Raw genomic sequence first — 24,319 nt, forward strand, 5'->3', positions numbered from 1 at the left:
TTTAAATGTAAACTTAAAAAGTTTCATTCACACCAGCACTACTTTAGCTACGACCACAACTGCACTAAATTGCCACATCTAAACCAAACAGGTAATGGCGCTCACACGGATGTCAATCAAAGATCGCAGCGCACACTCTTTGTTGAAATCCAAAAAACTCCATCAATAGGGAAACTGAGTTCTCTTCACCCTTGAAGTTTTTCAAAAGCTCCTTTTTCAGGGACCTAAAATGTCCCTGCGTGTGGACGAATGGCCAAAATGCGCACACACACACAGAGCTATGTTCTAAAAAATACTCGGGTACAGGTGGACAGGGTCTAAGAGTTCTAGATCATTCTTGTCATTATAGTGCCTGTCCTCTGCATGCTGGGTGTAGGGGAAAGATGTAAGGTGACCACAGATGAGCAGGTAGCCACCATTACCTGGCACATGTAATGACATGACTGCTATTACAATGGATAGTACAGGCTATAGAAAAAACTAAGGGTTCTGCCAGTTAACAAGCCAGCCACCACATACAGTAAGTGCCACTCCATCTGCCAAAGCCACTTTACCTCAAAGTCAATAATCACTGACTGACTCAGGCCAGTGAGACACGACATTCACATCATGGTATCACAGATGACTTGTGCATTAAAGGAATGTCACTGCTTATACTTTATAAAAGCAGGACTGCAGCAAATTGCCTTTTTATCTTGGCAAAAACATTACGTTTTATATACATGCAGCCACACCATAGAAAAACTGACTGTAGTGCCTTACCAGCACAGCAGGCACAATGGAGTGAAGTTTGGCTGAGATACTATTGACCTATTTTCAGAGAATTAACAGATATAAACTGACAAAAGAAAAAAGAAAAACGTTCTTCAGTGACAATGCACAGCATTAGCTTTCTTAAAAGGGAACAGAAATGCAGGCTGTACATCATAATCAACACTTTTGAGGTGTAATATATTTGCCACGTCAGTTCGGTTATATAAATTGTTATGCATGCAAGTCATCATTTAGCTGGTTTATCTGCATTTCCCTACTTTACCAAGGGTATTGTCATTGCCCAGTTTCTCCAAAATGTTGCATGGGCCACAGTGCAGGTTAGGTGCATTGGCGATCCTAAATTGGCTTGGTGTGTCCTGCCTTGCACCCTGTGTTGGCTGGTATTGGCTCCAGCAGACCCCCCGTGACCCTGTGTTAGGATATAGCAGGTTGGAAAATGACTGACCGACTATAAGCACATATCCCCATCAAGGTTTTTTTTTTTTGTTTTAATAAAAGGGAAGCTGCATTTGCTCATTTCAAGCCTCTTTTTGAGTGCACACAAGCGTTATAAACCTTGGTGCTCTCCTCTGCATAGCTTCAAGTGCTGCTGTGGTCTTTTTCGTAGCGTGGTGACCAGACCGGCAGACAGTACTCCCGATACGCTCTTAGCAGTACATTACATAGTCAAAGTATAATATTGAAAACATTGTGTCAACATTAACTCCTAAATCCTTTTCATAGGTTGCTTTGTATAGTACAGTGTCTCCCGTCTTATTAATGACGTTCCTGTTGCCCACATGTAGCACTTTTCTACATTAAACTGCATTTTCCATGGCATGCCCAGGTCTCTTTGCTGCCTCTTCAGTCTCTGCCATTCCTCCAGTTTTAGTGTCATCTGCGATTTTCCCATATTTAATAAGTGTACCAATAAATCAACATTATTAATATCAATGAAAAGCCAACCTTCAGTACAGGAAAATACAGCAATAAAGAGCAGAGCAGCAGCACGTAGGTCCAAATGAAGCTCACCCCCACAAATGCTTGGACCTGGTGAATTGGCCTCCATTCAGCCTAACATGCTTTTAAATTACTGTTGAATTAAACACATTATTTTACAAGACACTTCACTGTCCCGTCTATTTGTGTTGGATAGGCTAAATTCTGAGTCGTTTCCTTAGGTCAATCTGTTTTAGTTGTGACGTTTTTATCATCACTCCTGGAACCACCGATTACAGCTTCTAATAATCTGATTTACAATGGTCATATTTTACTTTTAAAAGTATCTAAAATAAAGAAAAATGTTAACTAACTCCAAGGTAAGCAGCATATGTTCAGTCATACTGAAGATGTCAAAGCCAACCAAGAAGGTGGGAGGAAACTAAAGGGAAAATATTCCAGACTGAATGGTGTGCAGTTCATCATTTTGCCTTATTAATGAAGACCAACCTTTGATTAAAACTGGCAGGCACTTCAGCACCGATAGATGATCCCCACGCCTGCACTTAGCAAGTGTAATTAATAAGCCTTGTTTGACTAATGCATCATGGCGCGGTTATCCCTGTGTTCTGCCTCAGTGCCAAGTGTTTCTGGCCTGTACACTGGATGCTCTCCACCTCATTTCTCATTTCATGCTGTGACCTCATAGTCTTGAGCTCTTCCTCCCTGTGGCTCCAGTTGTGTCATTTATTTTGTCTCTCATTTATCATTTTTCCCCAAATAGCTGCAGTAACTTGTCTCTTGCAAACAGATAGTTTAATACAGAACAATCGTTTGCTTTCACATAAAACTGGGATATTTGTTTAAAGTGCTTTTCTTTACTACTTTGTTGTTCCAGGCCTGCCTGTGTTATCTTGTTTAAAATTAATAGTAGCAGAAATGACAGGACATTGCTGTATTAGAGATTACTGTAATATATGGAAAAAAAATACAAACCCACTTTATTCCGCCAGCATTTCAAAGTTTTTTAAATATATGGTGCCACTGTGTTGGCGCAGGGTTCAGGCTCCCATTATCTGTGAAGCCCTCCCAGGACACTACAATAACAAACTGCTAGCTCTAAATCTGCACTAAAGGATGGCCCTTTTGACCCTTAGGTGTAGGACGGCATGGCTGCCGAGCCTGAGACGTGGCTTTTCCTCTTTACAGCACATAGCTGTCTGTTTAAAACCTGCTGCACTGTCAATTTGACTGCGTGTAGGCTGCAGAACTGAGGTTCAAACCCACTCAGTTTGGGCCAGGTGTGGACAACTCTGCAAGCACTTACTGTCCTTCACTATATAAAAAAGACAAAATACTGAACAGAAAGCATCTTTAATAGAGGAAGAAAACGAATTTAAAATAAGACTAAATTGCAATTATTCATTGATTAATACTTCATTACAAGAAGCATGATGCTAAGTGATAACCTAGCTTAAAAAATGCCAAAAAAAAAAAAATCTTCACTAAAACAAGGCAACCTTCGTAGAACCAGTTTTGCAAGACTCTGTGATTCCCAGTTCAAAAAACTTCAGCATATCCGTCCGTACCTGGAAGAAGGGAAAACAAATCTATAACTTCACAATTACATATTAAAGATTGTCACATGGTAATTTCTACTGTATGCCACTGCTTACTTTAAGTTGTTACAATTTATTAAAGTAACTGGAAATGAATAAGAACAATACCCTTCAAATGTATTCCATAGTGGAGCTGTTCCCTACATTTTCACTTCAACAAAAACAGAGGTTCTCAGTAAGGGCCTGACATCTTCATTTTATTCTTAGCAAAATATGCTGTGAAGTCGAGCACTGGTGTGTCTGCAGCAGGCCTGCTGTGAGGGCTGCAACATCTCATTTTTGTTAAGAAGTCCATTTTAAAGAAAATGTTAGCTTCTGGTAATTTCTTAATTTTCTGGACTGTTGTTCGGCATGTGGATGCAGAATTAATCTACAGAATTAACAGACATTTAACAAAAGGTGCTTTTAACATGTATGTCTTACGGTGAGGGCAACACAGGTTAGCTCTCTTGTCTTGCAGCTCCAGCATAAAGGATTTGAACCCCAGCCCAGTCACTAACTACATATATGGAGTCTGTACGTCTCCCTTTGTCTTTAGGGTTGGCAAACTGCTAAGCAGGAAATCATGTTGTTGGGTTGCTGGCAATGCTAACACGGGACTGCGCACCACTTGTCATGGCCGTGACATTAAAAGTTTAACCTATTAGAAACAAACTGTGATTGCCTTCACTACACTTTTGGCATGTAGACTTATTTTGCTAAACTGGAAGAATCCTAACTCTCCTATTCTAAGTCAGTGGGTAACTGATGTTTTATATTATCTGAAATAGGAAAAAATATAATTCTAACTTAGAGGATCTGTGCAGAACTTTTTCAAAACCTGGCAGGATCTAATTAATAATATTTTAGAATAAGCTCTTAAAGCAATGAGGAAGCAGATTCTCTCCCCATTTCTTTTTCTTCTCCATTTATCTTTATTCACTTATTAATTTATCTATTTACTTATTTTTACTAGCTTTAAGTTTTATTCTGCTGCCCATGCTTGTTTTCTCAGGGGTAGGGGATGATTTGTTTTCAATCCTATTTTTGTAAAATTGATCTCTCTGTATGGTATGTTGTGTGATTTCAATAAAATCAATAAAATTATAAAAAAATAAATGCAAAAAAAAAAGAGAAAGAAAGAAAACTAATCCTTTAGGTGCATTTCTGATGTCTCACCACTTATTTTCATGTCAGCTAGTTTACATAGTCATCAGCTTCATGTAGCTCAACTTTTAAACCTGTTCATTTTTGTTGGTCTCCCAAGAAGTGTAATGTGTTCTATGGCCATAGCAGATTACTGACAAAAACAAAAAAAATCTGTTAATGGATTAGAAAAAAAAAATACGATAAGAGGCTAGCTTAAATGGTTTAAATCTAAAAAGGTTAATTGTCAGACGTTCCTGACATCACTGACATCTGTTCAAAGATGTCAAACCATCTGCCAGTTTGCAGGTCAGCTTATTACATGACCGGTTCTATTAAAGATATGAAAACAATGCAGTAAAAAGACAAAAAAAAAAGTTGATGTATGTTTTAAACGATATGCTAAAAGAAATGATGTTAGGAAAAAAATAGCTTTCAAGAAGTACATTTTTTCCTTGAAAAAAATCAATAAACTATGAAATGTGAAACATATGAGAGAAGCTGAGGTGAAGCAAAGCTTTTTTTGTTTTCATTGTACTCCATGTGCTGCTTTACATATTTCAGTTTTCACTCACAGAACATTCAAGGGCCCTGAAACAGTGATGACCACACTAGTCACGTCTATACCAAATTTATGTATTTATAGCAAACAACAGTATTTTCATTTCTAGATGACAGCTCTATAAGTGGATAGAAAAAATAAAGTAGATAACCACACAATAAAAGTGCATCTGACTACAAAAATGTCCAAAGTATAGCACCTCAGGAATGTCTACCATCCTTCTCATTTTCTGATCTCTCCAGTTCCAGTCCAATACCACAGCCTTCAGCGCTTGCAGATTAAAAGCATCTGAAAAAAATTGAATGCAAAAAGACAGCAGGCTTTAACCAAAAGATGGCAGCAGATAAGCATCTTTAATACAGTGTACTGGCTGCAAGGAAATAATTAATGAAGCAGATTAAAATAAAATCCAATATTTAACAGAGATGTACATGTTTCGAAACAATTATGTTAGACATGAACTTTAAACTAAAGGAAAAAATCAATTACTTATCTGTTATGATTTTTATCTTTTATATTTATTCAGCAAAACTGAAGAAAAAAAGAATCAACAAGTAACAATAAACCTAAAACCAACAAAAAAAATCGGAAGTACTACATTTCTTGGGGTGGCATCATACTGTGTTTGAATCCTGCACCCGGGCACAACCTGTGTGGAGTTTGCATGTTTTCTCTCATATCGTTCACTAAGACAAAATATGTCTAAGATAAAGAGTACTAGCTTCAAAGACACTTTTCATTTTTAATAAACTATTTGTTTATTGACAACGTTGGACAGACATGGACATTCTGATTTACTGTATTTATGTTCTAAAATATTAAGTGTATTAGTCATTTAAATATAAAAACTTAAATGCTTTGCTTACCAGTCCACTGCAAGTACCATGTGTATCTAATGAAGGATTTAGTCGTACCCCATCTTACTAACTCCTGTGGAAATGGACTCCTTGCTATCTTTAAAGTATGAAATTTTGCCAGCACCATGGTGTGGAATATGTCTATAAACTCACAAGTACTGACAGCATTTCTTAAAATACATATTTAATGCAAAAACAGCTTAACATATTAACTGCATACTGCACTCGTGCCAGCATTAAGTTTGGTGTGTCAATGATAAGTTTGGTGACAGTCACCGTTTTCACTGTTATCTTCATACTACAGAAAACACACGGAGTAGACTTGCCATTTTTCAAGGGTTTTTACCTCTGACGTCATCCTACCAAATACCTAAGGATTATCAAGGTCCCCTGTCATCATGGCCTGTTCAGAACCCTTCAGTCTGGTAGAAGGAGTTCTTAAACTCGGCCCTGGGGATTCACTGTGGCTGCAGGTTTTTGTTCCAACCAGCTTCTGTTTTAAATTGGACTCCTTGACTAATTAAGTGAACTGTATATACAGAAATGAGAAAACTATGTTTGGTTAAAAAAAGAAAAACAATTATTAAAATGTACTAAGCAGTTATATGGGAAAATGTATTTTTTTCTTTTTAACAATATTTTCAGCTTGATTTTAATTCTACTTTTCTAGGTGTCCTGATTTTTTTTTATGAATCCATTATTTGCTAATTAATGGGTCTGACACTAAAGTAGTTGCAGCCTTTCATGATTCAGTGTTGTTTGCCTGGGTGTCTGCTCTACAATGAAGGGAGCAAACTGCACAGAGAAAGAGCAAATATAATGAAATCATCAAAAGAGATTTAAGCATTTAAATCTATAGCAAAAACAGAAATAGTTTTAAATGACTAATAAATGTAAAAAGCATGCTGTTGTGCTTTTCTGAATGTAGAATTAGAGAGGTGGGAACAAAAATGACCAGCTAATTAAATGCGATCAGTGTTATCAGGAATATTGCTGGAACAAAACCTTGCACCCACATGGGGTCCCCAGGACCGACTTTCAGAACCCTTATTATAGCATTAGCACACAAACCAGTTGATTCAGACCCGAGACAGACAGTATGTACTATATGCACAAACAGTGGATTTTAACTGTATTGTTTCAAGTTTGTAAGCCCCACATGTGGAAGAATTCCATTGTGCAAGTGGCATATACAGCAGGTATGTTATTCACAATTAGACAGTTTGATGTTACCTGTGTGGACTGTGATGGCAAACCAAAGCCATTAAGGCTGCGAACTGACACTGCGGTGTGTGTTTTAGTGTGTTCAGAGATGATCTGGCTTCAGGTTCACTGTTGGCTTTTGCCTTGCCTATGCTACACAATGTTACCAATCAACAGACTTTCTAATATTGTGCTAATTACAAATAACAGTGGTTACTTATTAAACATTTACATATAGTATGTTACTTAACATGTCCTTGTTTGAAGAGAAAAACGAGATTATTTAACTTTTTATAAACATATCCTTATAAACAAGTCCTTAACATGACATCCAGTAACCGTGTAACATTTTAGTGCCCCAAATTAAAATGGGCTCAGTACTGGATGACATATAGTGCCCTATACAATAGTTTTTTTTTTTTGTTTGTTTTTTTATAAATCATTTAATATTTCTGCATACTTTGACATTCTGCAATCAGGTCATTTGGACTCCTAGAAACTCTACTGTATTTAAAGAAGCAAACCTACAGACAGCTGCTGAGCTTCAAAAATTTCGGGTTATTCACTGTAGTATAAATAAATAAAGGCAGCTAAAGTATGTGCACTATGGTTTGTTACATGTACAATGCATGTCCTTTTGGTCAAGGAAAAAACAACATTTTATAACAGATTTGCTGTTTTTAAAAGCCAGGACACTGGCACCGTTGTACCTTGTTTCAGAAGGGTTGCCATTCTGCATGGAGTTCCAACTCCAATATGCGACACCCCCTTTTGTAGTTGCTTGATCTGTTCTTCTACCTAAGAGAAATAGCAAATATTGTATTATATATACAGTGGTGTGAAAAACTATGTGCCCCCTTCCTGATTTCTTATTCTTTTGCATGTTTGTCACACAAAATGTTTCTGATCATCAAACACATTTAACCATTAGTCAAATATAACACAAGTAAACACAAAATGCAGTTTTTAAATAATTGTTTTTACTATTTAGGAGAAAAAATCCAAACCTACATGGCCCTTTGTGAAAAAGTAATTGCCCCCTTGTTCAAAAATAACCTAACTGTGGCATATCACACCTGAGTTCAATTTCCGTAGCCACCCCCAGGCCTGATTACTGCCACACCTGTTTCAATCAAGAAATCACTTAAATAGGAGCTGCCTGACACAGAGAAATAGACCAAAAGCACCTCAAAAGCTAGACATCATGCCAAGATCCAAAGAAATTCAGGAACAAATGAGAACAGAAGTAATTGAGATCTATCAGTCTGGTAAAGGTTATAAAGCCATTTCTAAAGCTTTGGGACTCCAGCGAACCACAGTGAGAGCCAATATCCACAAATGGCAAAAACATGGAACAGTGGTGAACCTTCCCAGGAGTGGCCGGCCGACCAAAATTACCCCAAGAGCGCAGAGATGACTCATCCGAGAGGTCACAAAAGACCCAAGGACAACGTCTAAAGAACTGCAGGCCTCACTTGCCTCAATTAAGGTCAGTGTTCACGACTCCACCATAAGAAAGAGACTGGGCAAAACGGCCTGCATGGCAGATTTCCAAGACGCAAACCACTGTTAAGCAAAAGAACATTAGGGCTCGTCTCAATTTTGCTAAGAAACATCTCAATGATTGCCAAGACTTTTGGGAAAATACCTTGTGGACTGATGAGACAAAAGTTGAAATTTTTGGAAGGCAAATGTCCCGTTACATCTGGCGTAAAAGGAACACAGCATTTCAGAAAAAGAACATCATACCAACAGTAAAATATGGTGGTGGTAGTGTGATGGTCTGGGGTTGTTTTGCTGCTTCAGGACCTGGAAGGCTTGCTGTGATAGATGGAACCATGAATTCTACTGTCTACCAAAAATCCTGAAGGAGAATGTCCGGCCATCTGTTTGTCAACTCAAGCTGAAGCGATCTTTGGTGCTGCAACAGGACAATGACCCAAAACACACCAGCAAATCCACCTGTGAATGGCTGAAGAAAAACAAAATGAAGACTTTGGAGTGGCCTAGTCAAAGTCCTGACCTGAATCCAATTGAGATGCTATGGCATGACCTTAAAAAGGTGGTTCATGCTAGAAAACCCAAAAATAAAGCTGAATTACAACAATTCTGCAAAGATGAGTGGGCCAAAATTCCTCCAGAGCGCTGTAAAAGACTCATTGCAAGTTATCGCAAACGCTTGATTGCAGTTATTGCTGCTAAGGGTGGCCCAACCAGTTATTAGGTTCAGGGGGCAATTACTTTTTCACACAGGGCCATGTAGGTTTGGATTTTTTTTTCTCCCTAAATAATAAAAACCATCATTTAAAAACTGCATTTTGTGTTTACTTGTGTTATATTTGACTAATGGTTAAATGTGTTTGATGATAAGAAACATTTTGTGTGACAAACATGCAAAAGAATAAGAAATCAGGAAGGGGGCAAATAGTTTTTCACACCACTGTATAATATCATGAAATCTTTACAAATTTTTTTAGTTAATTTTAAAAGAACAAAAATTAAAAAGTTTAACATTTCTAATTTTAAATGCTCTTTCACAGTGACGTTTGGTACTGTTCTATTGATTAATGTAATTAATTTTACTCTGAAATCCCTGGGATAATTCCCCCCCAAACTGACACTAGTCTTTTGTGTTCCTTTCTCTTATTGGCCTCTTACTCATTACATAACTAACTTGTTCACTTCTGTACATATTTGCAACTTGACAATATGTAGCTCCAACCTACTGTAAATACAGTGGCTCTATATACAATGAAAAGAATGAGGCCTGAATCTTATAAATACTTCTCAGAACCTTTTAGAAGGACTCCAAAGCATGTAGCATTATAATTGAGTAAAATTTCAGTGCTTGCTTAAGTCTCTCCTTGTTTAATAAGACATGTAACTTGGGCAGCAGCCATAATTTGATAGCAACAAATTTAGTGCTTAGATAATGGGGGAAAAATGACTGATGTGATTATTGATTGTGTGAGTTTACAGTATTATTGTAGGTTGCTCCTTACTCATGGACTTACTGTTAGAAGCCATACTGATACTGTTATACAGTGCCATTTCTTAAGGCAGAGCTGACTCGGCTGAAGTCTCTAATAGTAAGTAGCATAAACATAATATATTGTCATCAAACATACTTTATTCATTTCAGTTTTGTAGGGGAGCTGGGGATTATCTTGGCAGCATCGGTGCAAGGCAGAAACCACAACTGGGCGTCAGACACAGAAAATGTCTTGACTCTTTAAATCTTTTAAAATGTCCAAAGAGCAACATTTTCACATTCTGATTATATTAGTGATTGACATTGCATTTCATCAAAGCAAAGTTAGATGAGCTTTGATAAACTGGAGAAATTAGACGAATACATAGATAAATGTAGTAATGCTGGTTTCAGAGCCAACACACCACAGCGCATACTGGTAAAGAAGTCCGCTAGGAAAAATGTTTTTGTGCAAGTTTCTAAAAAGTTCTTAATGTGCCTTTTCTTTACTTTCTGTACCATTTCTTTCCAGGATATTTACTATGAAGATGATGACATCATAGGTGGTGGCAGAAGTTTTTAAACATCAGTAAAAAAAAAAAAAAACAAGGGTACCCTTTGCAGTCCTAATGTGTCCCCAAAGAAGGCAAGTGACTTCCATCAATGAGAATGGTGCGGACGTATTCTTTAAAGGGAAAATGACTCCTACTGTCAAGCACAGATCCTGCCTACCTGCCTTTAGTAGGAGAAATGGTAGGATGCAGACCACAGCCTGGTAAACTGTCAGGGTGATTTCGTGGATGTGAGCTCTCTCAGCCTTACTTAGTCTGGCATACGGAAATTCTTACGAGGGAATCCTTCATGCTAGTTGTAATAAAGGATGTACATCTTGGAAATATTAGAGAATATAAGAGAATTTCTGTGAAGTCATACGCTAACAAAGTAAAGATGAATGTTAGAGAACGGTATGGGGAAGAAGAAAAAAGCGGAATTAACTGACTATAAAAACCTCTCTTGATGTACGGTGTGCTCTTTTTGGACTTTTTCATCCTAGTGTAAGATCAAGACCCTTTGTGTTTTGGTTCCTCTTATAGCCACATTAACTGACCCAATAAGAAACATGCCTTCCCATATGATTACATAAATGATGGGGATCTTAATGGACTACTAATGACTACAGAATGACACTAACAAAGGGCATGTTACATGTTATGGTAGAAGAAAATGTAATCACTGATGTGAATTATGCTGAAGTGCATAACAACAAAACGTTAAAACCAAACGTAAAGTATATTGTTGAATCATTTTTGATTTACACTTTACTATGGCACTGACTCTATTCAGATTCAGAATGTGACTGATTCTGAGAGCAGACATAGTTTTCATCATTGTAACGGAGAAGAACTGTTTGTTAAGGCAATGGGCAGTATTTTGCTAAACAACAGCATTTTCAAACCCACTAAATTCAGTTCAGGGCTATTGGGCACCAGAGCCTATCTTTGCAGCCCTGGACAAAGCACCCGTCCAAGACAGGGAGTACCTTTACTATTTGAAATTTGAAACAGCTTATACAGCATTATGAATATGTCAAACTAAGACAAGTCGTACCTGAGATGTGAAAGTCCTATGCGGTGATTGTGTTTAATCCAATTCTAGGCAACACCTCGTACTCTGAATGAGAAAGAAAATTGGCTGTGCAGCACAACAATATTAAACTGCCAGATAAGGCTTCACCTGCCTTTGTCTATAAAGCCGAATTTTTCTTATGTTTTCTGTAGTGATGTCTAAAGGAGCAGACAGTGCAAGGCCAGAATAAGGCATATGCACTGAGGATTCTTATCTGTCAGAAAATGAGCTGCAATCCTTATGACAGCAAAAACATGACTCATATTGTAAAGCAGTTGATCATATGCCATCTTAACAACAACCAGTTGCTGCATGAAGTAGAAAGACAGCTCAAGAAAGCACCAAAAATTGCGCCTCTCTTTCTTTTCATTTTCTTTCTTTGTCAATAGATAGTGATAATCTGTTATTTCTGACTGTAGAGCTGTGCAATATAAATTTCAACAGAATTAATGGAGACTGAGATTGAAATTATTGCAACAATAATCTGTCCTGCCATTTCTCTACACTACATAATGGTCATTAAGCAGGTAAAGAGATAGTGGTCATTGATTTATACTCAGTGTTTTGGTACATTTGAATATGAACATGTTTTACCACTGACTGGCCTTTAGTTATAAGGTTGCTCCCCTTTTACCAGTAGCCCTACTCCACATATACAGTAAGCGCTCCCAGAAGGAAGCACAACATTCTAGCCCAACGTCTTCACAAAGCCATGCTAGCAAACTGGTGAACAGCTAGCATCTCCATGGCACTAAAGTCGAAATCTTAAAAATGTAGTGATACAACCTTGCTGGGAAATACTGTGTACAGCAGAAAAAGAGAAAAGATGGGTTTAAGTCATTATTCAGGAATTTCTTGACTAGGTAGCAGTCATCAGGGACAAACAGGATTACCCTTTACTTGGCTGATTCTCTTGTCCTACAATCCTCCTAAACATACTGTGCCTAGAGAATTATGCTAAAGTGACATGAAGAGATGAACACATGTATGGTGTGTCTGACAAATTTGAAGGCATGCTGTTCAATACCCTGTAAACAAATTTATTATAGCATACAATGCAATTAATTTTAAAAGCACTGTATATACCAGACTGTGGAGCTTCTAAATTGGCCTACTTTAGGCGAGTGGGCACTGTGATGACTAGTGCACCGTCCTGGGCTGCATTTTTGCTTTGTGCCAAAATGCTGCCAGGATAAGCTGTGACCCCTTATGCATCTGAATTGTAACAATCAGGTTTAAGAATGTTGTATTAAATGGCCAAAAAATTATGTGAAAATATATGTTAAGGTATGCCAAACAATCCATTTAACTGTGTGGTGGAATGTTAATTTTAAAGCAAAGAAATATCATATAGAACTGAAATCATTCCAAACCTTAGTCAGTTTAGGCTTTACTCAGTGGACATATCCCATTAGCCATAAAATCTGAAACCCAATTTATTAAATGAAAATTACCATAAGAAAGCAAAAAAAAAAAAAAAAAGCTGTCAGATATGGTGCATCAGTCACCCAGGATTAACTCTGGTGCTCTCCATAAAAATGGCAACGATATTAATTACTTAATACCTACATTCAAAACCTCCTCGAAATTAGGTAAATTTTCTTTTTGTGACACACGCATACACATTATTTTCCCCCACAAGTAAGGAGCTGCTTACCTACCTTAATATGCTTTGCAAACAGCTTCAGGACCTTGCAGTCACCCTTAAAAGTAGTAAGTAGTCTAAAAAGAACAAATAAAGTAAACTACATTAAATCAGATTAGCTCTGTGCTCATTAGCTGCAATATTTTATGGTTCCTTGACTAAAGATGAAAGCTTTCATGCCAGAAGAACAAAAGAAAACATTTAAAATACCCACAAAAATAAATACTAGGCTTGATCCAACTATATGATTCAACAGCAAAGAAGCTGATACTAAACCTCATTTTATTGATGTCCATAATAACAAAAAATGTAGAAACATTCAAAGGCGCAGTAGACTTCCTACAGGGTCACAGCTAGCTTCAAAGATTGACAAAGAAAATGTCCAAATTTGGGGAACTGAAACAGCATAATAGGAATGAGTTGATTTTATGAAAACAGTTAAGATGTATCTTTCTGACTGTGTTCATTAAACGTGTCTTCTGTTTCACACTCACAAAATGACATGGATAGAATCATACACACCAGTAACTCTGCCAAGTAAATCAATTTGTGAGTAAGCAGCATAGATTCATCTTTTAATTTAAAAAGATCATAACGAGAACCCACCTAATCTCTGGAGGCACCGTTCCATGTGGCTTACCTGGTTTGTCCTCTTCCTCTATAGCTGGACTTTGACATGGAAAGATTTATCTCAATCTGCCACTGACTGTGCCTGTTTTAAACCCCCAGTGTATTAGGGCACACATATCCATTAAAATGGCAAACATGGCATATGGTTCAACCAACAAATGTTGGAGGCCATGCCAAAGCACAGACTGTCAATCCTAACCTATATTTTTTGTCATATGGCAATAAATTGTGACTTTGTGCTGAATTCCCAATACTTTTTAAGTCCACTTGTGTGCTTTTTGATAGCCGTGTCAAAAAAAAATGTAATTTATTTAAATTATAAAACAGTTGCAAAAATTTCCACAAAATACAATATAATGAGTTAAAATTTTACTTGACAGACCAAAAAGATTATACAACTATGGTACTTTATGGTAGTTACTGCTAAGTGGTACAGATTATTTAACTTTATAAATTTCTGTTGGGACCTTGTAGCTATTATTTTGTAAATAATAAGTGATAGGATCAATAATCAGTTTCTACATAGGATAAATAAGAACAAACATTTTGTAGTTCACACCGACATTTGTGACTGGCATTCAGCTTTGCTTATTTCTTGCAAAGCTCCAGCTGTCACCACAGTCACTATCTGCACATCTGAATTCAGCAGGTCCGTGAAACAGATGAACAGATTTGTTATTATTACTACGATTTGTTTTTCTGTAAAACTGAAAGAACACAACATTACTAATGAACTCTATGTAACCAGTTTCATCAGATATACTGTATGTTGTTTATACAGTGCATCCGGAAAGTAGTCACAGCGCATCACTTTTCTCCCTTTTTTTTATGTTACAGCCTTATTCCAAAAAGGATTAAATTAATTTTTTTCCTTAAAATTCTACACCACCACCCAATAATGACAACATGAAAAAAGTTTACTTGATGTTTTTGCAAATTTATTAAAAATAAAAAAACTGAGGAATCACGTGTATATAAGTATTCACAGCCTTTGCTCAATACTTTGTCGATGCACCTTTGGCAGCAATTACAGCCTCAAGTATTTTTGAATATGATGCCACAAGCTTGGCACACCTATCCTTGGCCAGTTTCGCCCATTCCTCTTTGCAGCACCTCTCAAACTCCATCAGGTTGGATGGGAAGCGTCGGTGCACAGCCATTTTAAGATCTCTCCAGAGATGTTCAATCGGATTCAAGTCTGGGCTCTGGCTGGGCCACTCAAGGACATTCACAGAGTTGTCCTGAAGCCACTCCTTTGAGATCTTGGCTGTGTGCTTAGGGTCGTTGTTCTGCTGAAAGATGAACTGTCGCCGCAGTCTGAGGTCAAGAGTGCTCTGGAGCAGGTTTTCATCCAGGATGTCTCTGTACATTGCTGCAGTCATCTTTCCCTTTATCCTGACTAGTCTCCCAGTTCCTGCCACTGAAAAACATCCCCACAGCATGATGCTGCCACCACCATGCTTCACTGTAGGGATGGTATTGGCCTGGTGATGAGCGGTGCCGGGTTTCCTACAAACGTGACGCCTGGCATTCACACCAAAGAGTTCAATCTTTCTCAACAGACCAGAAAATTTTGTTTCTCATGGTCTGAGAGTCCTTCAGGTGCCTTTTGGCAAACTCCAGGCGGGCTGCCATGTGCCTTTTACTAAGGAGTGGCTTCCGCCTGTACACTCTACCATACAGGCCTGATTGGTGGATTGCTGCAGAGATGGTTGTCCTTCTGGAAGGTTCTCCTCTCTCCACAGAGGACCTCTGGAGCTCTGACAGAGTGACCATTGGGTTCTTGGTCACCTCCCTGACTAAGGCCCTTCTCTCCCGATCGCTCAGTTTAGTTGGCCGGCCAGCTTTAGGAAGAGTCCTGGTGGTTTTGAACTTCTTCCACTTACGGATGATGGAGGCCACTGTACGCACGGGGACCTTCAAAGCATCAGAAATTTTCTGTAACCTTCCCCAGATTTGTGCCACGAGACAATCCTGTCTCGGAGGTCTACAGACAATTCGTTTGACTTCATGCTTGGTTTGTGCTCTGACATGAACTGTCAACTGTGGGACCTTATATAGACAGGTGTGTGCCTTTCCAAATCATGTCCAATCAACTGAATTTACCACAGGTGGACTCCAATTAAGTTGCAAAAACATCTCAAGGATGATCAGGGGAAACAGGATGCACCTGAGCTCAATTTTGAGCTTCATGGCAAAGGCTGTGAATACTTATGTACATGTGATTCTCATTTTTTTATTTTTAATAAATTTGCAAAAACCTCAAGTAAACTTTTTTCACGTTGTCATTATGGGGTGTTGTGTGTAGAATTCTGGGGGAAAAAAATAATTTAATCCATTTTGGAATAAGGCTGTAACATAACAAAATGTGGAAAAAGTGATGTGCTCTGAATACTTTCCGGATGCATTGTATGTCTCTTGTGTCCTCCCATTTTCCAAAGATGTACAAGTAGCAATGAATGTAACATGTACGACAGGTGAGCAACTCCTGGGTTCCAATGTGTCAGTCTAGGATGAGTTAAGTGTTTCCAGGTTTGGGTTTCTTTTAATGATTGTACTTCTGCTTAAGTTATCATCATGTCTGCAGAGTTATTTTATCGTTACTAAGTTTATTTTTCTGCTTCTCATTTTGCATTAATTCTAATGAGCGATCCGTGTCTTTATTTGTTTTCTGTTTAACAAGTGCCGCCCCCTTTAGCTTCCCAATTGCTTGGTCAGTGGGAGTTGGACTCACTGCTGCTCCCTACATAAGGAGACTTTTTACACTGTTGTTTAAGCATCAGCCTGTGAGTCTACCTGTGTGAGTCCACTGAGTAAGGCCATGGACACTTCCACTTGACTAAGGTACTATTTTCTTTCCTTTCAATATCTTAAGCATATATCAACAATTCATTCCTTTCCTTAATACTAGACATTTCTCTTGCCCCTTCAACAGGAGAGGGAGAAACCCAGACAGCCATTGTCCGCTGCATCAAGCTCACCACTACAGTTGCCCTCTTCTCCTTTGCCTTGTGTAACTGCCAATCTGCGGTCAAAAAAGCAGACTTTATTCCAGCTTTCACCACCCATGGGTCTCCAAATGTTGACTCTGACAAATTAAAGCAAATGGAGGAAGTCCAAAGCTCAGACAGACCTGGCTAAGTATCAGTCTCTTCTTGCATCCTTTTCTTCTGCAACCATCAATGCCTAGGTGAGGTTCTACCAGACTAGAATTAACAGCACCACCGACTGCTCCAACCGTTAATTTTGATTTAGTTTTAGCCTTTTAACTAAACTGCATTTTAGTTTTAATCACATTTTAGTGATTTATTTATTGTTAGGTTTAGTCAACAAAAAGTAAATCAGTTTTAGTCGACTAAAAATAAAAATAAATTAGTCAAAATCTGATATCTTATTTCACATATAAATATACACAAGAGTATACTGTACCTCTAAACTATTATACTAACATGCAAACTAATGAGCCAACCCACATGTAGTGATTATTGAACATAAAATGAAGAGTAGATATAGAAAAGATTTACTCCACGGGATCTTGGTCAGATAATAGCACCTCAGGTCTACAATCATGCCATCATAATTTTCTGGCCTAGTTATGCTGCTGTAAGATTTTACCAAAAACAAACATGGCATAAGTACTTTTACTACATTTTTCACATTTTAGGGGTAATGCTAATAAACATTAGTTTGCCCTCAAAAACCAAACAAGTAACACAAATGTAGTGTTTGAATATTTGTATTCAGCAGTAAAGCAGTGCTATTTGGCTGTATTGTTCATGTTGTATTAATTGGGCGAAGCATTTAAAGCACTGAAATCTTAAATACATTTTATGTTAGTATTAACAAATGTAGCAGCTCATTTTATCAATGATTGTGACAAGCCAAACAGCCACTTAGTTTGAAACTTGCTTTGATTTTTAACTGCAATCCTGAACTGTATCCATCGGTTACAAAATGGATGGATGCTCATAGGAACATGTAGATGTGCTCATTACAATCAAGGAATGAATACGAAGCTTCTGTTCCTGTATCGGGACTGTATAGAACACTGTATTAAAAGGGATTAATCCCCCTGTCATTTCATCTTCAGTAACAAATGAAATTACAAGCTAAACAGTTACAACTCACATCTGCTCTCAAAGCTGCATGAATCCATTTATCCTCGTAAAGGGATAAAACTGGCAATAACAAAAGTCTGTTTGTTGACTTTTTTCATTAATAAGCACGTTTTCCCCAATTGCACGCTGAAATTCTTGAACACACAGCATTGCCAGACATGACTTCTGCTTTATTTTTCTTTTTGACATGTTGATACGGTGCTGTATAATCATAACTGTTCAGCCATTTTCATATGTAGTTTTTAGTCACATTTTTCTCATATATTATTGTGCCATCCAGAGTGATTTGTATATTTGCGGTCATGCAAGAGTGCAGTATCGACCTAACTATCAATACGACATCCCTACTAGCAGCACACCTAAAATAAACAGACACACTTGATGCATTAGTATTAGGACAGTGAACAAGAGCCGGAGGTAATGGTATTGGCGTTGGGCATGTTGCCACCTACATAACAGTTACGTATCTTGGCATGAATCTCAGGATGTTACACCTCTAGACCCCTCTTGAGGTTTGTGGTGTTTTTTTTCCTGAGCTTAATTCTACATGGCTTACACTGGGCTTTATTTTAATCACTGTGGTAATTAAAGTTGGTTCACATGTCTGACCGCTTTTTCCACGTTTCATGTTGGCCAACATAGTGGAGTGGTCTGGAGTAGGATTTTATGTATTCATCCTTGTTTTCTTCATTAATGGTGCATTTTTATAGAGTTTTTGGTTTTTTTTTTTTGTCACAGAAAAAATGTTATTGACGAGTATTTTTCATCTTGGCTGCCATCAACAGTCAGTTCTCAACCTTGCTTTAAAACCCATTATGACTCCTTCCAAGCAATCCCAAAATTCTCTCCACTGTGTGCCACTGGTGTTTCCCACCTCCTGTCCAATCCCCTACTACTCCCTCACTTCTCCTTCAGGACATTTCCTCCTTACTTATTCCTGCAATTACACATATCATTAACACCTCACTCAGTTTAGGAACATTCCATAACATCTTCAAACCCTCTGACAACCATAATTCTCAAAAAACAACACTCTCTCTCTCCTCTCTTTCCAAAACACTTGAACATGACGTTTCGAACCAGAACTCTTCCTTCCTTATACAGAATGAGTTGTTCGATACCAACCAGTCTGGCTTCGAGAGGAACCACCTGACTGAGCCAGCTCTACTGACTGTGGTCGACCAGCTATGTGGTGCTACAGCTACCACCATGTCTTCAGTCCTGATTCTGCTAGATCTCTCTTATGCTTTTGACATAGTCAACCATGACCTCCTTCTTGCCACCCTCTTTGACAGTGGCTTCATTGCTGGGACTGATTTCAGATGATTTAAGTTCTACATCTTGGGCAGATCCTACAGTGTGTTCTGGCCAGGGGAGTTGTCAAAGGCACACCAGACATTCACTGGTGTACCCCAAAGATCAGTGCTAGGCCCTCTACTTTTCTTTCTGTACACCACCTCCCTGGGCTCCATCATCAAACCCCATGACTTCTCGTAATAGTGCTATGCAGATGATATGCAGCTATGGTAAGCTAGAGTCTCTGCATTTCTTACTGATATCTCAACCTGAATGAAGGACCACCTTCAACAGTTCAACTTGGCAAAAACTGAGCTTCTTGTGATCCTGTCCAGCCAGTCTGCTTATCCTCGGATCTCTGTACAGCTTGGCTCACTGTTGCTAACACCTTCCAAGTCAGTATGCAACCTTCGTAACTGATAAGCAGCTATCTTTTTCTGACCACATTTCTACTGTTTCTCATTCATGCAGGTTCACGTTGTACAACATCTGCAAGGCCTCATATGACAGAGTATGCTGGACAACTTCAGGTCCATGCTTTGGGCTTGTCTCATCTGGACTACTGCAGATTGCTTCTGGCAGGAGTACCCACATGTGCTGTCAAGCTGCTGCAGATGATCCAGAATACGGTGGCCTGTCTTCTATTTAACCAGCTGAGATGGGCACATGTCACTCCATTGGCTCTCTGTAGTAGCAAGCATTAAGTTCAAATCCCTGATGTTTGCCTACAGAGTAGTCCATGGGTCAGCACTGGAGTATATGGAGACACTGGTGGAGTGCTATACTCATTCTTGCCCACTCAGGTCTGCCAGGGAACAGCGTCTGGTGATGCCACCTCTATGTCGAATCAAGTCTCAATCCAGACTGTTTTCTTATTTAGTTCCTAGTTGGTGGAATGAGCTTCAACTTTTGTTTCCCCATCCTATAACACTTGCTCAACAAACAGGCCCTAGCCTAATGTCATTCAATTGTTTACCTCTTTTGTTTCTTTGGATAACATAAAAAATATATGTAAATTTATATTACTTAATAAGCATATTGGTTAGATCCAGTGAAAATAAAATTAGCAAAAACATTTCAACTGTTAAACTATAAAAATTAACTAGGAAAATAACTGGCTATTATTAGAAATTCCAAAAAGTACTCACTTGATGAGCTCTAGGGCACGATAAGCAGAACTGCAGACAATCAGCATCAATGGAGACTTGTTTTCTGTGTGCTTTTTGCAGAACTTTACCCACTTGGGACAGACTATGATAAAAAGCACAATATTATTATTAATACACTAAGTTACACAAGCTGGGAGAAGAAATGAGCATCTATACAAAGGTGGTCATCCTCCTGAGGGTTAGGACTTACACCACATATAATGAGCAAAATGACTGTGCCAATAGGACATAAATGGAGGATTGAGAAAAGGAATTAACTGAAGTGTACTTTTATCCTGAGAAGTGTTCATTTTATGCATATAAACAAACATTTAAAATGTATAAAATAAGACATTAGTTAACATCAGTACTTTTCAAAAGTTTGCCTCTAAATTAATTGACGTTAGTGTAATTTCACATTGTGCTACACATATTCTGTCAAAAGAAATGAATTCTAATTTGAATTGACACAGATCATTGCTCATGTGTGTAAAAGTATTAAAATGGAACAGATGGTTTCTGACAGAAGTTAAACACAAGCAGACACTGATAATGATTTATCTTTTCCAGTGATGGTGCTTAGTGTCTTGTTGAAAATGCTGTTGCTAGTGCATAAACAAAAAAGCTAAAATATTTTTTTTTTCCTATAATCTTTAGTGCTATACCTTTTTTCCTGCATAGCATAGGTAAAATGTACAATAAAGGAGTGTAACTAATTCAATAATCAATCCTTGCACTAAATTATTCAGACCAGCACATGTTTTCCATATGCCAGTGTTTGGAATGCAGCTAGCAACACCAGATGTTTTCAGGTGCACGGCAGTACACTAGAGAGCTGCTCCATTAATGAAGTGATCTTTGGATCTGCCTAACACTAAAGACTCTCCTAATTTCCAAATGAACTACATATCTGTGTTGCTATATGTTTCTGTAGTAAATTTCAGGCAAATGCTTAACCATGACAACTTAGTAGCATGTAGCATTAAAGGCAACCATAAATCACTGGAAAACAAGGTCACAAAAATACTCCTGCCTCTAAGTCTAATCTAATAGATCATAAAATGAAAGATGATGTGGTGGTACAACACCTAAACAGTTCCTTGGATAACTTTAAGGACTAAAGAGGCCATCTATTGTGAAGGGCCATGTCAGAGTAAACTTTGAAAGCTCACTGAACAATTTTCTGTATCTAGTTTAGAGAGTCAGAGGCTGGAGCCTATCCCAGCATCGCTGAACACAAGGCAGGAGCCAACAGGGCACACTGACATGCACTCAGTCACTTCCACCCAGACCAAGCTAATTTAGAGTTGGCAGTTTTTCACTGAAAGTTTGGTAGACCAGGATACCAGAGAAAGCCACACACAGATACTGTATATACAAAACTCCACCAAGACAAAATCTGACTCCAGCACTGTAAAGCTATGAGGCAGCAGTGCCAATCAGTTTGCCCATGTCCTGTGTGAGTAAAGACCCGTAACAGACAGAATGGTTTTACTTGGAATATACAAATGCATTGTGTGGTTGTGAGAGACAAACATGCTACAGGCACTGGCCCATAGCCAGTATAAATGACTCGCCCAGAATATACAAAGTCTGAAATGAATATATGTGATTAAATTTGGAAGTTTTATTGTAGTGAATAAACAAGTTGCCTGTCAAAGGTTTAAACTTTTCAAACTGTGTGACATCAAATTAACCCTTCATGACACAGTTTGTGTTTATGCACAAGTTTTACCTAGCAGTGGACTGGCACTCTGTGAACCTTGTGCCAAGGACAAAATTGAGCTTTTACAGAAATATTTTAGCAAACCGGCTACATGCAACTGCAGTAGGTCAGTTCCTGCTTTTTCTACTGACTAACCTTGACTTTTGTTGATGGTCACTGCAAAACACAGTTTTACAAGAAACTGTATATTTTGAGTTGAAACAAGTAATTAGTCAGAACAATGGAAATTTTGTGGGCATAAATATAATTTCACCTGTAGCACATCCTGTAAAAATGGTAGTTGTAACCAGTTTTTAATGTAACACTCTGATGTGTAAACTTGTACTGTCACAAAGTTTTGGAGGGATTCGATCAAAAGCAGTATATACTAAATCATGGTTTACTTTAACTTACTACATACAAAATTGATATTTGAAGGCTGCACATTTACATGGCCTATGCAATGAACTGAACATTATAAACAATTGTGGAACTGGCCCCGGACACAGACAGGCGGACAACGGTTTTGCACCCAACACACTCATTTTATTATATACAATATTTACGGTTCTTCAGTGCACAACCCAGTGCCTCCAGCACCGATCCCCCAAAGTCCAGGCCTCACAGTCACTGATGCCTTCCTTCTGGCCGCCTCCACTCCTCTCTCGAGCTCCGTCCTCTTCCACCCGAATCTTGCTGATGAATGAAGGGAGGCGGCCCCTTAAATACCAGCCCGGATGGGCTCCAGCTGCGCATCCGGAAGCCCTCCGGGTGTCCCCAGTCTTCTTCCCCCCAGCAATTCCTGGTGTGGCGGAAGTGCTGAGGTCCAGGGTTCTTCAGGCACCGGGGCGCCTCCTGGCGGTGGCCACAGGCCCCTACAGGGTTCGGCTTCCAAGCTGTTATTCAAAGTATATCATCATGGTGGACAATTCAAGGAGGACAAAGCCTCCCAGGCTTGAATTTGTATATTTGTATATATATATATATATATATATATATATATATATATATATATATATATATATATATATATATAAAATCGACCAAATCACCCAACGATGGGAAGCACGACCATGGGGTACGCACGATGGAGCCCCGTCCTCCAACTCTAATCCTTCTCCCATGCCCACCCTCACTCTCGAGGCATGCGCACTGCCTGCTCATGTGCCCGCCCCCAACACCTCACCATACACATGTTTACGCGCTGCATACAGCGATTCCCATCCACAACAAACATGCTTCTTCTTAGATGGTCCTGCAGGAACAGGAAAAACCTTTGTCTACAAAACCCTGATTCATACCATCAAAGCTAGGGAAGACATTCCTACAACCATAGCATCTACAGGAATAGCTGCAACATTGTTACCGGGTGGACGTACTGCACAATCCATTTTTAAAATACCGCTGAAGCTGACTACTACTTCCAAATGCAACATCAAACCTACCTCGCCACACGCTCAACATCTACTGCAATCCAAATTGATAATATGGGATGAGGCGCCAATGACACATGCATACGCATTCCAGGCAGTTGACAGGTTATTATGTCACCTCAAGGGTGAGGCACAGCCATTTGGAGGGAAAACAATACTATTGGGTGGAGATTTCCGACAAATACTCCCCCTCATTATGCGTGGCTCCCGAGCACTTACTGTTGACAGTTGCATTAACAAGCAACCTTTATGGCGTCACATCCATGTACACTGATGACAAATATGAGAGCTCTTCCTCACGAACAACATTTCGCAAAATGGCTCCTCGATGTTGGAGACAGGAAAAACGGAACAGCTGTAACATTACCTTCACATTGTTTTCCATTAAATTCTGATCCCGTTCAACAACTATATGGCGACATCGACTTCTCAACTGTCACTCCGGAACAACTCATTACGCGAGCTATATTAAGCGTCACCAACGAAGACTCGCTACACCTTAATGAACAAGTACTAAAACTTATCCCTACCGATGAAGTATCTTTCACCAGCGTTGACTCCATCGTCACAGACAATCCCACAGATCAACTTGCATTCCCCGAAGAATTTCTTAACAGTCTTACTCCAACTGGTATGCCTACGCATAAACTCAAAATTAAAATTGGTTCAGTCGTCATGCTTTTCAGAAA

The 24,319-nt window shown here is 38.7% G+C and overlaps 1 protein-coding gene across 5 annotated transcripts in view; it reads right to left on the reverse strand.

Moving 5' to 3' along the window:
- Positions 1-3,050: 3,050 nt before the first annotated feature.
- The window catches only part of cmss1 (cms1 ribosomal small subunit homolog), a 373,767-nt gene continuing 352,498 nt past the window's right edge, over positions 3,051-24,319 (reverse strand). For all 5 annotated transcript variants that reach the window (XM_039744872.1, XM_039744871.1, XM_039744875.1 and 2 more), the window contains exons 6-10: positions 20,493-20,595; positions 13,317-13,377; positions 7,769-7,856; positions 5,198-5,286; positions 3,051-3,281 (exon numbers count right to left, since the gene is read on the reverse strand). In XM_039744872.1, the coding sequence (XP_039600806.1) occupies positions 3,198-3,281; positions 5,198-5,286; positions 7,769-7,856; positions 13,317-13,377; positions 20,493-20,595 (425 nt within the window). In that variant the 3' untranslated portion in view covers positions 3,051-3,197. The remainder of the gene's footprint in view (positions 3,282-5,197; positions 5,287-7,768; positions 7,857-13,316; positions 13,378-20,492; positions 20,596-24,319) is intronic.

This window comes from Polypterus senegalus, chromosome 2 (genome assembly GCF_016835505.1).
Source record: "Polypterus senegalus isolate Bchr_013 chromosome 2, ASM1683550v1, whole genome shotgun sequence".
Classification (NCBI taxonomy): domain Eukaryota; kingdom Metazoa; phylum Chordata; class Cladistia; order Polypteriformes; family Polypteridae; genus Polypterus; species Polypterus senegalus.